Source organism: Epithele typhae (genome assembly GCF_022376455.1).
Source record: "Epithele typhae strain CBS 203.58 chromosome Unknown BXZ73scaffold_3, whole genome shotgun sequence".
NCBI lineage: Eukaryota > Fungi > Basidiomycota > Agaricomycetes > Polyporales > Epitheliaceae > Epithele > Epithele typhae.
In genome coordinates, this window is record NW_025954194.1 from 199,053 (window position 1) to 212,523 (window position 13,471).

The window sequence follows — 13,471 nt, forward strand, 5'->3', positions numbered from 1 at the left end:
CAGACAGGCGCGAGGGCCTGTCCAGACCGGCGCACTCGCCCGGCATCTGCCATCGCGGAGTGCCCCTTTCGCACTCCGCCCAAACCTTCTTCGGGCGTCCTGCCCCGCACGCCCGGCCCGTTTGCACGTGGAGCATGACTCGACAGAGCAGACGAGACAGAGACAGCACAAGATCGCCAGCGACTCGTACAGCTCACTCGACACATCCATTGCCAAATGATATCGTGTTGTACAAGTAACCGGAGGCCGTAGCACCGTCCTACTCGGCAACGGTAGTATCATATTCGAGTCTCGTCCCCGTAAGACAGGCATAGGAGAGCAATAGGCGTGGTACATGGAATATGTCATGGCACTAATCATAGAGGTGCGCGAAGGCCAGGCGCGATAAGCCATGCATCATTCCGTCTAGTAGCCAAGCTGCGCCAGCTTTTCAAAGGATGGTGTTGCGTCCACGAGGGCCTTTTGGCGCAGCTTAAGAGCCGCGGTCTATGAAACGAAGATTTCATGAGACAAGGGTGAGGTGGGATGAACATACTCTGCGTACCTTGCGCTCATGGAAGGCCTGAGCCTTGACCTTCCTCTTCTCCTCCAGACGGTCGACGACGTCCTTGTAGCCCCAACCAACTTCATGGGACAGACGCTACAACGCCATCGATTCATTGCGGCTCCCTCGCATGGAAGAACGCGAGTGAATAGAACGTACCTTCACCGTGCAGTACTTCCGGCCAGGCTTCAACCGCAATACCCTGAGAGCCTCAGGGACGACCATGCGCTTCTTGCGATCGTAGGGAGGAGGGACGCCCTCAAACAACTTGAGGCGTTCAAGAGCCGCCGCGCCGCGGGCAGTCTTGTGGGGGACCATGCCACGAATAGCCCGGTAGAGAATCTTGGAGGGTGCACGGTGGTGGAAGGGGCCGGACTTTTTCGGGTTGACGATGTGGCGTTTGTGGAGGAAGTTGTGGTACCGCAGCTGTAGAAAAGCACTGAGACTCGGGAAGTTGGCACATACCAAGAAATACGATACACACCTTGTTGCGGAAGAAACTGCCAGAAATGTTGATCTCCTCGCACCGGACGACGACAATCTTCTGGCCGTTGAGGACCTGCTTCGAGATAATCGAAGCAAGACGACCAAGAAGATGGCCCTTGCCGTCAATGACAATGGGGGTGGAGGAGAAAGTGGCCATGGCGAGTCTGTAGGAGGGAATGCAGGAGTGGCGAGAGCGCAAGTGAGCACGGTAAATGGGAGGAGGGGTGCTGATGCGCGAACCTTGAGGATGTCGTGGCCAGTAGAAGAGGTTTGAGGCGTCAGCGAGAAGCAGACCTTGATACTTGAAGCTCTCACCTTGACGATCTTGCTGCAGTTAGTATGTAATGGGTGCCGGAGGCTGGTACCGGGTGACAGCCACCGTGACTGCTGCTACACAGTTGCTCGGGCCTTGCCGAAAGTCACTTCAGCCACCCATCCCGTGCTCTGCATAGAGCGCTTATTCCGCCCATCTCTCCTGAGTCCTGGGCTCCGGGTCTTGTCCGGTCTTGTTCACTCTGTTCCCGTCCATTTGAGCCCCTGTCCGGGGTGTGTCCGGGTGAAAAGTTAATGCGCTATCATCAAAAATTTCCATTCCACCGCGCCTGCAGCTGCCGCTGAATGTCTTTCCCCTACTTCAGTTGACACAATACGCAGAGTTTCCTGGGTCAACCGTCATTGAAGCCCGGCCCCTGGGCCCTTACCATGCCTGCTTTCATATTTATGTAACGCAACGTATGGTACTTCAGTCCTTGGATTTCGCGTCTACGGTGAATGTAATCTATTCACTGTGCCTAACCCGCCGTCGCAACGAACGCATCACCTCAGCTTTCTGGTGCGGCTTCTCTTGCGAAAAAGTGGGAAAAGTCCGACCTCACAGCACAATTGCACGCTTGATATAATAATTGTTGTGAATGTTCTTGACGGCAGGACTTATGTATATTGGCACCCTTCGGATGGCCAAACTTGTACGCACGCGCCTGTAGACGACGTCAAGGTCCACGGTGCACCGGTTCCTCACAAAGATCCTTGGGACCTTGCTAGGACCAGTGCTATGGAACACCGTGGACTCGGTGCTCGCGTGGCGAGCCGGCTCGGACGACCGCGACCAATCGGGACAGGCGACCGTCGACGCGTCGGCGTCATGGCGGCGCGTAATCGCGTGTCGGCGACTCCCGGCGGAGGGGTCGACGTGTGTGACGCCGACGGCGAACGCTCCAGCTCTGGTGACCGCGTCCCTCTCCCTCCTCTTCCAAAGCCCAGTTATGTTCCGTCTCGCCGCTCGCAACCTTGCTGCTCGTAGCCTTAATGTCGCTGCGCGTCCGGCCGCCGTAGCTCCCCGTCTCGCCCTTGCTGCTCGCAGCACTTTTGTCCCCCATGCATCTTTCTCCGCCGCGGCCGGTTTGTCAAAAGAGGACATCACGCAACGTGTCATGGACGTGTTGTCGTCCTACGAAAAGGTGAAGGTCGACAAGGTGAGCATTCATTCGCTGTGGGCTACGCGTCGCAACCGTATGTGAATGACGTGGATGACCAGCTCACGCCTTCGGCGTCATTCGCGGGGGACCTTGGGCTCGACAGTCTGGACGCGGTAGAGGTCGTCATTGCCATTGAGGAGGTGTGTGCTATGCGCCTTTTTTGGAGGTCTGCACTCAAGCCAATGCAGGAGTTCGCCATTGAGATTCCGGATAATGAGGCGGATAGCATTAAGACGGTCCAGGAAGGTACGTGCCCTCTGTCGGCCTTTGGCTCTGCTGCGTCTCACCCACGGCTGCTACGTCAGCCATTGACTACATCGCGAAGACGCCTGAGGGTATGCAAGCTCGTAACCTTTTCTCGTTTCCCTCCATGCTGATTGGCTGTTGTCCTAGCCCACTAGTCCGTATCGTCATTGCTTGTGTACCGTCCTTGTCCTTTAATCGTAATCCGTGCTGCCGTCCTGCTCCCCTCCTATCTTGCCCTCAGCGTGCTTCGACGGTCGAGACTCGGGCACCTGCCCAAAGCAGTTAGCCTTGATTCTGTGAAGACGGGGAGACCGGCGCTCGGCACATCCCCAGATTTTACGAACCTGATGAATCAGGTCAACGCATGGCTGCACTATGAACCTCGTTTATGCGCATGCGGGGGCGACTTGGGTGCCCAATTCGGGACATGATGCTCAGATGACCTGCACGTCATCGCCTCGTATATATTCCTCCGTGCCTCTCTCCATCTCCTCTCATGCTTCCACCCTCCGCCCCACCATGTCGCTTCGAGAGATTATACTTACAGAACCGCTCCTCCGCACGCAGTGCTCCTTGGGAGAGGGTGGGGCTCACTCGACACTTTGTGGGAATTCATTCTGATCCCTGACTTGGCCAGGACCTCTATATGACCCAAACACTTCAACTCTCCATTTCCTTGACATTGAGCAAAGCAAAGTACGACTTGCCTATTTGGCAGTTTCACCACCCCTCACATCCTCTTCACAGGTCTTTCACTACAATGTCGTGTCGAAGGAGCTAGTCTGTGAAGTGTTCGAGGACGCAGTGACTTGCTTGGCCGTCAGGCGTAACAACAAAGGAGTCAGTGGTCTCTCTTATACCCATTCTCGCTTCCCCACTGACACTGTACAATCTTCAGCTTGCATGTGCAACGAGCCAGGGATTCGCTATCATTGAGAAGAATTCGACTTTGCGCTACCTCTCCCGCCCACTTCCGGAGGCATACAGAGGGCGCACGCGCTTCAACGATGGTGCATGCGACCGAAAGGGGCGGTTCGTGGCCGGCACGCTGTTTAGCGCAAAGCACGACGTGCCCGGGCAACTTTGGCGATATGACCCGGAGCTCGATAAGTGCGAGAGACTCGACCCCGGCCCGTTCACGGTGCGCCTGCGCCTCTGTCGAACATTCTGTCCGTTCGCCCTGACCTATGGCTCTCCTTGGCTTAGGACTCCAACGGGCTGGGTTGGACCGAGGATGGAAGGACCATGTGAGCGGGCAGCACGTCCTTCTACCGCGAAGTCACACGGAATAGCTCGATACTCACACCGGCGTTCTGTCCTATCGCCAGGCTTTTCACTGATTCGTTCAGAAACAAGATCTTTGCGTTCGACTACCCGGAATACGGCCTCCCGACCCGGAAGGCCGACTTCGTTTCAGACGCGATCTCGCAGGGTCTACCTGCGGGCACTTTTCCAGATGGGCTCTGCATCGATAACGAGGGTGGGGTCTGGTCAGCGCGGTATGTTATTGCCTGTTAGCGATGTGCTCACGTCTGACACCGTTTACCGTCCCCGTCCCCCGTCCGTCATCATCGTTCCTTGCCCGTCTTTGGACTAGCTGGGGTGGGTCGCGCATCATCAGATACACGAAGGACGGCTGCATGGATCTTCAAGTCGTTATTCCATCCGCGCTTAACATCACAGCGTGTGCATTCGGCGGTAAGCATGCTGCACCACTGCGCTAGCCTCCCAGTGCTGACTGATCTTCCTTCTCCGTCTGTCCGACGTGTTTCCGAACCATAGGTCCGAGAAACGACCAGCTGTACGTGACCACCGCCCACTGCGGGGCGTGTGGGGGTGACGGCAGCCGGCAGCCTTCTTTCCCTGACTCAGGGGACCTGTTCGTTGTTGATTTCGCCGGCGAATTCACTAGCGGCGAATGGCGTTTTCCGTTCGCAGGCTAGGCGACGTGTGGCGCGTGGGTGGGATAGAGCGGCTCGCATCGTAAAGGTGCGGTAGTTTTATACCTGGAAAAGGGAACGGAGGGGTTGGTGTAGTATGTGCGATGCCACATGTGAGTTCACCGTTACGGACCGTTGTATTCTAGAAAGCCTGCATAGAGATTGCGTGATTTGTCTCTTCTGCCCTGAAGTTCCTGAAGTCTGCACAACCTCCTCGCTCAGCTTCTCATCTGATTATTCCGGCATTCTGGCATGGGGGATGTTGACCAGTGGGTCATGCGGTGACTTTTTCGAAGGTACGTTCAGCCTTGGGTCACGCAACAGCGTTTAGATTGAAGCTGGCCACCTCACGCTCCTCAGGGAAGATGTATAGACTTTGAAGCCACCGAGGTGATCTTGAATCACCCACGCTTGTAATGAGAGTTCAGCGCAGCGATTGCTGCAATTAATCTCGGACTTCTCGACTTATTAGTATATTAGAGTTGACGCGCCGCTTCTATCCCGATTCCCGCGCCCGAGGGCTCCAAGCGCCGCTTGAACGACGTGGCACGCGCGCGTGAGCGCGTAGACGCCCATTCACGACCGCTCGAGTGACCACGATGAAGCATGGGGTTGCGTTCCGCAAATTCTCGAGGCCGACAGCCCACCGCATGCTCATGTTGAGGTGTGCATTCCTCTTTCATTTTCACGGTCGTCATCCCTCTTATCTCGCGACAGGAACCTTGTCACGTCCCTCATCCACCACGAGCAGATCAAGACGACCCTCCCCAAGGCCAAGGATGCGGCAAGGTTGGCGGACAAGGTTCGTGTATACGCTGGATTCATCCTAAGTCCCCGTCTTAAACCATGTTGGCACGTCGTCCAGCTCATCACCTTAGGCAAGAAAGGCGACCTCCCGGCATTCCGTAAGGCCACCGGCTTTCTCCTGGACCAGAACCTCGTCCCCAAGGTCTTCGGTGACCTCGCGAAGCGATACGCCGACCGCCCCGGAGGGTACACGCGTGTGCACAAATACGGGAACCGTCCGGGCGACAACGCGCCGCACGCCATCCTCGAGCTCGTCGACAATCCGGGCGACATCCGCTTCCAGCTCACCGCGCGCGCGGTGGGGCTGGACCTTGCCAGCAAGCGGGTAATGGAGAACGGTATTGATGCGACGGCCAGCACCGGGCTGACGAAGGTGGAGAGCATCCTCGACCGCGAGAAGGAGATCGAGCACAGCAGCGGGCTGCGCGGGGAACTCCGGCCCATCACGAGGCGGAACTTGCAGAAGGTGCTGAAGTACAGGGAGCCGGAGGCGACGAGGGAGATGTCTGCCATTGCGACGGACCACGCCGTACGTCCTCTTTTGCTTCCGCCTCATGCGTATCCCCCGTACCCATGCCTTGTCCTAGGACACCCTGCTGGCGCAGCCTACGCTTGTTCAAAAGCTCGCGTCGGAGCGCTTTGGGGGGCGACAGTTTGCCCACTCACATCTGGACAGGGGTTCCAGGTTTCACCGATGGGGTGCACGCCCCAAGCTCGGTGTAGACGCCACTACTGTATGATCGTATAATACTAATACCGCATAGTTTCCTAGTGCTTCACCTCTCGCTCCGCTTAAATCTGTGCTTTCGACAGACGGCAAGCAACCCTCGAGCACATGGCAGTATCAAATCCAACACATGGATGGTACTCAGAAGGAGCTCGCGGCCTCGAGGTCGTCTGCGTTCAGCCAGTCAGCCCCCGCCTCTGCCAACACCCTCCAAATGTTGTTCCGCGCGAAGATCGGCCAGGCAGGGGTGTCCCAGAAACGAGCCTGAATGCCACGCTGGTGCGCGTCCGCGATAAAGCGCGTGAGGTTCGCGCTTTGCTCGTCGGAGATGTTGCCGATGCCGCTCCAGCCGACCGCAGTCTCGTAATCGGTCGACGCGATCGGCGCGAGGGTAGCGTCCCAGGTCGTGTTCAGCGACGGATCCGTGAGCTGCGTGAGCGGTGCGTCGAAGAAGTAGTCGCGTGGCTCGAGCGCCTTGACCTGCTCGAGGGGGGAGTTGCCAGTGCCGATGACGGTTATCGCGGACCGGGTGAGCACGCCGTTGGCAAATGTGGTGAGGTAGCCGCGCGAGCGGAGGGGCTCGAAGGCGTCCAGGATGAAGGGGAGGGCCCTGAGGCATCCCTCGGTCAACAAAGTGGCCACGGTGGCTGCAGTAGGAGCACGTACTCGACCCCGTCGGTCTTGATATCGATGAGGAGGTGCAAAGAAGTCCCGCCCGAGGTGTCGAAGACACCGCTATAAAAAGACGGTGAGTCGCGTGCCCACATTTCGGCATGAAAGCACGCGTTCGCTCACTTCGGGGTGCCTGTCACTTCTGCCGTGAAGGAAGTGTTCGGGTTCGTCATGGCCAGGATTTGCACCAATGGCTGGATGTACAGCGAGTCCAACGTGCGCGACTTGGCCAAAGCCTGGATCTCGTGTCCCACCTGCTCCGTGTCACCAAGCTGATCCCGTCGCAAGCACGCACCAAGTACTCACATAAAGCGTGCCGTTGATCAGCGACACATCCGCCTCCACACTCGCGACTCCGAAGCTCAGCGCGCTCAGCAGAGGGACATCGCGCCAGTCTGCATGTACATGTGAAGATCTAAATCACGTGGGCGCGTCACGGAGGCATGAAATCCACTCACAGTCGTTGTGTGAATGTATATTCTTCGGCATGATGCTCTGTGTGAACTGTGTGGGATATTGCAGCAAAGTCGAATTTGAGTCTTCGAGGAACGCGATTTGCTGGTCCACCCCGGGCTTCGCAACTACCACCATGGGCAGCAGGGCCAGCATACCCTTAAGTATAGCGATCTTGGTCTTCATCGCGGATCGCTGGGCGAGGCAGACAGAGGTGCAGGATGTGGGCGAAGAAATAGCGGGCTGGCCCCTCTTACTCCCCTTATATCATATGGTCGGACGTCGGGGGGTTCTTCATCACGCAACGCACGTTTGCTCGCCTAGCCTGGTCATTCCACATGCTAAGCGGCGTCGGGTTGCTCGACCCCGCTCACGTTCGACCCAATTCAAGCACGGTGCAAATACATCCGCCACCACTAAGCTTGCCGTAGATGCTTCTCTTCTGATGCCACATGAGTCTCGTTTCAGAGTGTTACATTACCTTTCTTGACTGTTCCCTGCCTGTACATCAAAGAAAGTGGCGTGCGTCAATGGATGAACAGCTTTTGCTTATTCCCAAAGCGAACACTTACCGCAGTGTTCGTCGTCACTCGTCAACGACTGGAAGTCTTCAAGAATCCAGAGTTCAGATAAGAGGAAAAAATGGCCTATGGACGTTATACTCATCAACCAAAACAATGCACGAGCAGTCGTGTTTGCGGAGCATTCCGAGAAGTCTTTTGGATGTACATAGTCAAGAAACTGTTGGTTCCTAGTGTTCCGGGGTACGCCCTCATCCGAGGCACTACCAGTAGTCATGTATACTACGTTCCCACACATTGTACAGTACTATGCCGCCGTATTGTCCTAGATCGATATCCAATCTATCATCCTATCCACCATCCCGACACTCTGTCCGTCATCCGGCGTCCTTTCGCTCGATTCTTCACAGAAACCCAACACTGCGGATGGTGTCAGACACTTATATGTTTGTCATGTGATCTTTCGAGTGTTTAGGGCAAGTCGAATGGAATGCGGGCTAGGCGGCTGCGGACGCCAATCGTCGTTTCTCCGTTTCGTCCGCTGTGCCCTTGGTGGACACATACCACAATCAGTCTAGTTCATCCAGGACTCAGTAAGTCAAAATCAAACCCCACCACTCCGCATTTTTGTTACCGGTCATCCCATTCAAAGATGTACCAGTGACTGATGTCCTCCATATGCTTCTTAGGCTGGCGCGTTTCCAAATAGATTGAATGTCTAATACCATCATTTGAATAGAGGCAAAATCTGGAATCTATACGCTGGCCGAGATTCAGTTGCGACCGCTAGTGTGAACGCTGATTTTGCCAACTCTACCCCTTGGTGTTCACAGATACCCCGATGAGCACCCTTTGCCGTTGAGACCTTACACATGACAGCCAAGTCTGCTATACACGGCACGAAGAATCTCATGGAACCGCCCTGGGCCTCAGTGCTTTCCACGAATGGCAGCGGCAGTCATGAACCCGGGACAGGCCCACCCATCCGACGGCCCGCAGGAATAGGTCAGATGTGAAAGCCCTTCCGCCGCGGACCATCCGCCTATCGCCGCGCGCGCCGCTGTAATAACCGCAACTGCTCGGATCTCGACTCCGAGCTCCTCAGCACGATCGCACCTCATGTACACCGTCGTCAATCCTGCCCGCATCGAGATCTCCGCTCGATCGTGCACTCTTCACTGCTAGCGACGCGAGGATCCCGGCGGGCTTAATACCTAATACCACCCCTGTTCACTCTCGCTTCGGTCCCGCGATCGTACTGCGAGCCCGAGCCCATCCCAGGCTATTCTGGCGAGCCTAGATACGATCGTTCTCCCCACCCCTCACGGTGAGAACCGGACCAACAGCACGCGCAACCGTCCTATCGCCTTCGACCGCCTATTCCCAAACCTCAGGCCTCAGCACCTCGCCCGCGCCCCTCAGCAATGTATGTCCTGCCGGTGCGGCCGAGATGCTCGCACAGCCCACCGTTCCGCCCACGGTGGTTCGCGCCTCGCGGCAAACACGCGCCGCCTGGGCGTACGACAGCGTTCGCGACGTAACGCCGCACGCCTGTGAGGCCGAGGTGCGAGGCCGATGGACATATACGGGGGCTGCGCGCGCCACGTTTGAACTTTGCAACACGCACAAGCGGCGTTGCGGGCGGGCGTCAAGCGCAGAAGGAACGACAAGCTCCCGTGCATCTCACCCGCATTCGCGCGGCGCGGGGAAACTACCTTTGCCCCCCGCTGTGCAAGGCCCTCCGTAGGCACGTCACCCGCTCACATTGACAATCGTTGCACCCTTCGCACCCCTGGCGGCGTGTCGCCTCGTGCGGGTTCTAATCGGACATAATATAACCTGGCGGCGACGGCGTGGCCTCCCCAGCCACACGCCCGTCCGCGCGCGCGACAATTACAACCTACAGAAGCAGTGAGGCCTGAATAATCTAAACACAATGTCCGGGTCCGGGTCCAGAGGCGCGCGCTGGCGCTGCAACGTGATCGCACGCGATCGCCGTGTGCGCCGCGCGCGCCGGGTCTCGTCCTGCGAGCTTCCAAGCTTCGTATACTGATCCAAAGGGTCCAGTGTGTCTCGATCGCCTGCGTGTGCACTCGCTGTCCGCGCCCACAGGCAGAAGGACAGGCGAACAGACAAACAGATCGCGACCGCACGAGACACGCACGCGGCGAAACGCGTGGGTGTGCCTGTGCGCAGCGCAGCGGGCTGGCCGGCTGGCAACGCGCGCGGGAGGGGGGGCGCGGTGCGTAATGGGGGGGCAAGTAGGACACGCGCCGTCCCTGAATCGCCGGCATTCTGTGTGCGCAGACGGACGATTAGCGATGCGGCAACGAGGTCGGCGGGTGGCGGAACGAAGGCAGGTGTCGTCACCGTGCCTCGTCCAGGCCTCAACTTACATGATACGTCCTCGTTCTCAGTGATATCTCCGTCCTCTTCGATCCGACTTGACGACGGCCGACGGTCGACGCCGGATAGCAATACTCGACCAGCGCAAACGGCGGAGCGTGGGGACCTGGGCTACGCGTCGTTCCACATGCAGAAGCGCATGTCGCGCCAGAGGTGGTCGACGGTGATGCCCTGCACCGGTCGCAGCGGGTTCAACGCGGTCGGGACCACGGGCGGGTGCGTCGCGACGGCGGGGAACAGCTGGGAGACGGTGCAGCTGACGTCGCGCCATGCTCGTGCACTGCGAGAGGATTGGGATCAGGGCTCTGGGCGTCGAGTGAGTGCGAAGTTTTGGGAAACTCACGTCACGTTCGCGACTCTCGACCGAGTCTTGAGCGCGTACTTGTACACCGAGCCTGCGCGTACGTACGCCGTCAGCTTCTGCGAGATCGCGGGGGAAAGCGTCGCGACGGACGGACCTGCATCGAGAACGAGCGTGACGCTCTCGCCGGGCTTGAGGAGCAAGATCGCGCCGTTGTTGCGGCCGTAATCACGCTGAAGCTGGACGGTGGCGGCGTCGTGGGTGTCGTTGGTGAAGTCGAGGAGGACCTCGTACTGGGTCGTGCCCGGCATGGCGGCGACCGGGGCTGGGAGAGAGATGAGACAAGCAGGCGGAGGGAGCTGGGAGGGACGAGAAGCGGGTGGTGGGAGGCCGGAGGACGGCGGGGGCTATAGCGACAAGGAGAGTGGACGAGAAGGAGGGTGGAGAAGTAATAACGCTCGGACAGGTCGCCCGCGCGAGCTTCCGCGGACCGTGGTGAATGCGGCTCGACGTCTTTGGGGATCGGAGCGCAGGAAGGGTCTGCGGGCGGCTGGGAGCACCGCGAGCCTTCCGCGACGGATGGTGAGCAGACGGATAGAGACGGATAAACACCGGGGCTGGGTGGGGGGAGCTGGACGAGCTGGGCCGAGTGAAATGAGTGACGGGTGAAGACGGCGCGGGGGACGGGGGAGGGCCGAAGGGTGCGGTGGGGACGAGGACGAGGCTGCCACGTTGTGCTGCTCTTATTGTGTTGGCCACCGGCGATGCTGCGAGTGCGCGCCGCGCAGGACCGGCGACGGGACGCCCACAGGCCTCGACTGCACCTCCTCTGCGATGCGTGGGCGGACGCAGCGAGGCAGACTCCGTCCAGGTGGCTGCTGAGGGTGAGCGCGACTCGCAGCCACCGCCCACTCGAGCGGCCTCTGCCCCGGCCCCGGCCCCCGGCGTCTGCCCGATACGGCTTCCTGATCGCCCGCCCCGCACCCGCATGCCCGCCTTCCTCGACCGCCTCCAGGTCTATGCTCTCTTCCTCACAGACCACCAGCGCGTCCGCCGCCGCACACAGCCCTCCAGCGCGCACCTCCGCCTCCCGCGCACCTGCTCCACCATCGCCTCAGAGGCCGGCCCGTCCTTCAGGCGATACGCCACGAGCACCAAGTCCATGTCTTCCTCATCCGCGCCCCGCCCGAGGCCGCCGCGCTCGTCGAGTGGGCTGACGTCGCGAACGACGGCCGTGTCTTCTACCCCGCGCGCACAGAGCCCACCCGTCCCCAGGCCGATCAGGTGAGCATAGAGTGTGCGATTGCATAAGTGCCAACCTTCCGACCGGCCGTCCGCTTCCCCCTCCCTCCCTCAATGCCCATCCTCCGCCGCCCCCCGCCGGCCCAGACGTACAACCCCGTCTCCAACCTGCCCCTCGCACTCGCGCGCATGACCGCCCTCCGCCGCCTCCGCGTCTTCAGCCCAGCCAGGGCCTCCCCCTCAACCTCCAGAACGCGATTCCACCGCGGTGCGTCCCTTCCTTCGCCGAGCGCGCTCCCTCCGGCCCGCATTACGGTGCTGATCAGAGCGCCGGACGTGGACACCGGTTTGCTGCGTATGTACGGGTGTCCACCGGCTCGCGGTCCAGTTCGAGCGCGCGATGTTCCCCCGCGGACGGCGTCCCGCTCGCGTACTACGAGCTCTTCCTCGGCCCGGACACGCGCGTCCAACTCCTCAAGTCCGTCCGCGCGGAGGACACCGTCGCCCTCCGCCTCTCAGGCGACCTCGCTGCCCCGCCGCCCAAGGTCCGCAAACCGCTCGAGCGCAAGGGCCAACAGGAAGACACGGCCTCCACGGTCACCGGCCTCGTCGCGCCCATGCCGGCCCTCCGCGGGTTGACGATACACGGCGTAACCGGCACGCTCTTAGAGCGGCGCACGATCGAGGAGCTCTTCCCCGAGGCGAACCTGGAGGCGTTCACGTACGCGCTGGGGGCAAAGCTGGGCAAAGCTGTGCTTCGAGCTCCGGGTCCTGGTCCGGGTCCTGCATCTGCGCTCGCTGGCCGCCGCCCACGGGACGACGATGCGCACGCTGATCCTCCCCGGGTGCTTGCGGCTTTCCAGCGAGGTCGTCATGCTAGCGTTGGAACAGCTCCAGGTGCCCGAGACGTTCACCCTCCACCCCGTCACGGTCAACGGGCTCCGAAACAACTTCGTGCTGGCGTTGCCGCTGACACTGCAGGTGTTCAGGCTGCAGGTAATCAACGCGCCGTATACTGATCCGCTCAAGGATCAAGAGAGGATGCTATGTAGATCAATAGAAGACACGATACTCCTCCGCGACAAGCCGCTCGATGAGGTCTCGGTATGCTTCAGAGATGCCATACCCTCAGAGTAGAGCACAAGATTCGTCCTGGACGCTTTTGGACAGATGTCGTTGCTGACAGTGGCTTTGCTGCCATCTCCAGTCGTCAACGAGCACAGCCGTCTAGGGGTTGCGTTCGTTTAAGTCATGACGGGACTTGGCTCGTCTTCGGAGCTGGCTGGTATAAAGGGCTCTCGTCGAAATGCCTACACACCACTATTGCCGCACCCTCACCCCCTGCGACTCTCTATCCTCTTTATCTCTATCTCGCCACGCCTATCGTCTCAACAACCTCGTCATCTCTCTACATGCCGCCCACCAAAGCCACGAACAGCCCGCTCAAACGCTCCGTCCTGGAGGCACTGGCGCGATCGGAGGCAAGTGGCTCCTGAAAGAAGAGGGCGGCGTTGACCAACGCGCCAGTCTTCAAGCAGCTCCAGCGCGGGACACAGGACAACTACCGCCATGCGCTCGAGATGTGGGACGGGTGAGTCAATTGACAATAACTTGTCACGACTACCAGCTTCCTCACCTCTCTCGGCGAGTA

The 13,471-nt window shown here is 59.4% G+C and overlaps 7 protein-coding genes across 7 annotated transcripts; 4 read left to right on the forward strand and 3 right to left on the reverse strand.

The window, feature by feature from the left end:
• Positions 1 to 405: 405 nt before the first annotated feature.
• Positions 406 to 1,187, reverse strand: BXZ73DRAFT_39088 (60S ribosomal protein L13a; the record flags this gene model as incomplete). Its single annotated transcript, XM_048018309.1, has 4 exons — positions 406 to 486; positions 545 to 640; positions 704 to 970; positions 1,029 to 1,187. The coding sequence occupies 4 exons, from the start codon at positions 1,185 to 1,187 to the stop codon at positions 406 to 408; spliced, it is 603 nt and encodes a 200-aa protein (XP_047882410.1).
• Positions 1,188 to 2,292: 1,105 nt separating this feature from the next.
• Positions 2,293 to 3,037, forward strand: BXZ73DRAFT_39227 (acyl carrier protein; the record flags this gene model as incomplete). The annotated part of the gene is made up of 4 exons (XM_048018334.1): positions 2,293 to 2,502; positions 2,565 to 2,645; positions 2,694 to 2,751; positions 2,811 to 3,037. 4 exons carry the CDS (start codon positions 2,293 to 2,295, stop codon positions 3,035 to 3,037), a joined length of 576 nt encoding a protein of 191 aa, XP_047882411.1.
• Positions 3,038 to 3,270: 233 nt separating this feature from the next.
• Positions 3,271 to 4,694, forward strand: BXZ73DRAFT_39512 (uncharacterized protein; the record flags this gene model as incomplete). Its single annotated transcript, XM_048018393.1, has 8 exons — positions 3,271 to 3,334; positions 3,389 to 3,447; positions 3,499 to 3,591; positions 3,650 to 3,892; positions 3,958 to 3,998; positions 4,080 to 4,250; positions 4,349 to 4,449; positions 4,534 to 4,694. 8 exons carry the CDS (start codon positions 3,271 to 3,273, stop codon positions 4,692 to 4,694), a joined length of 933 nt encoding a protein of 310 aa, XP_047882412.1.
• Positions 4,695 to 5,290: 596 nt separating this feature from the next.
• BXZ73DRAFT_39850 (mitochondrial ribosomal protein L17) lies at positions 5,291 to 6,238 on the forward strand (the record flags this gene model as incomplete). Its single annotated transcript, XM_048018463.1, has 4 exons — positions 5,291 to 5,355; positions 5,409 to 5,493; positions 5,557 to 6,027; positions 6,086 to 6,238. The coding sequence occupies 4 exons, from the start codon at positions 5,291 to 5,293 to the stop codon at positions 6,236 to 6,238; spliced, it is 774 nt and encodes a 257-aa protein (XP_047882413.1).
• A 128-nt stretch (positions 6,239 to 6,366) lies between these two features.
• BXZ73DRAFT_39943 (uncharacterized protein) lies at positions 6,367 to 7,536 on the reverse strand (the record flags this gene model as incomplete). The annotated part of the gene is made up of 5 exons (XM_048018476.1): positions 6,367 to 6,835; positions 6,892 to 6,960; positions 7,021 to 7,151; positions 7,204 to 7,292; positions 7,356 to 7,536. The coding sequence occupies 5 exons, from the start codon at positions 7,534 to 7,536 to the stop codon at positions 6,367 to 6,369; spliced, it is 939 nt and encodes a 312-aa protein (XP_047882414.1).
• A 2,852-nt stretch (positions 7,537 to 10,388) lies between these two features.
• BXZ73DRAFT_39835 (uncharacterized protein) lies at positions 10,389 to 10,889 on the reverse strand (the record flags this gene model as incomplete). The annotated part of the gene is made up of 3 exons (XM_048018459.1): positions 10,389 to 10,557; positions 10,621 to 10,672; positions 10,736 to 10,889. 3 exons carry the CDS (start codon positions 10,887 to 10,889, stop codon positions 10,389 to 10,391), a joined length of 375 nt encoding a protein of 124 aa, XP_047882415.1.
• Positions 10,890 to 11,934: 1,045 nt separating this feature from the next.
• BXZ73DRAFT_73683 (uncharacterized protein) lies at positions 11,935 to 13,051 on the forward strand (the record flags this gene model as incomplete). Its single annotated transcript, XM_048021927.1, is given in 4 exon segments — positions 11,935 to 12,179; positions 12,209 to 12,541; positions 12,561 to 12,924; positions 13,028 to 13,051. The coding sequence occupies 4 exon segments, from the start codon at positions 11,935 to 11,937 to the stop codon at positions 13,049 to 13,051; spliced, it is 966 nt and encodes a 321-aa protein (XP_047882416.1).
• Between the last annotated feature and the right edge of the window lie 420 nt (positions 13,052 to 13,471).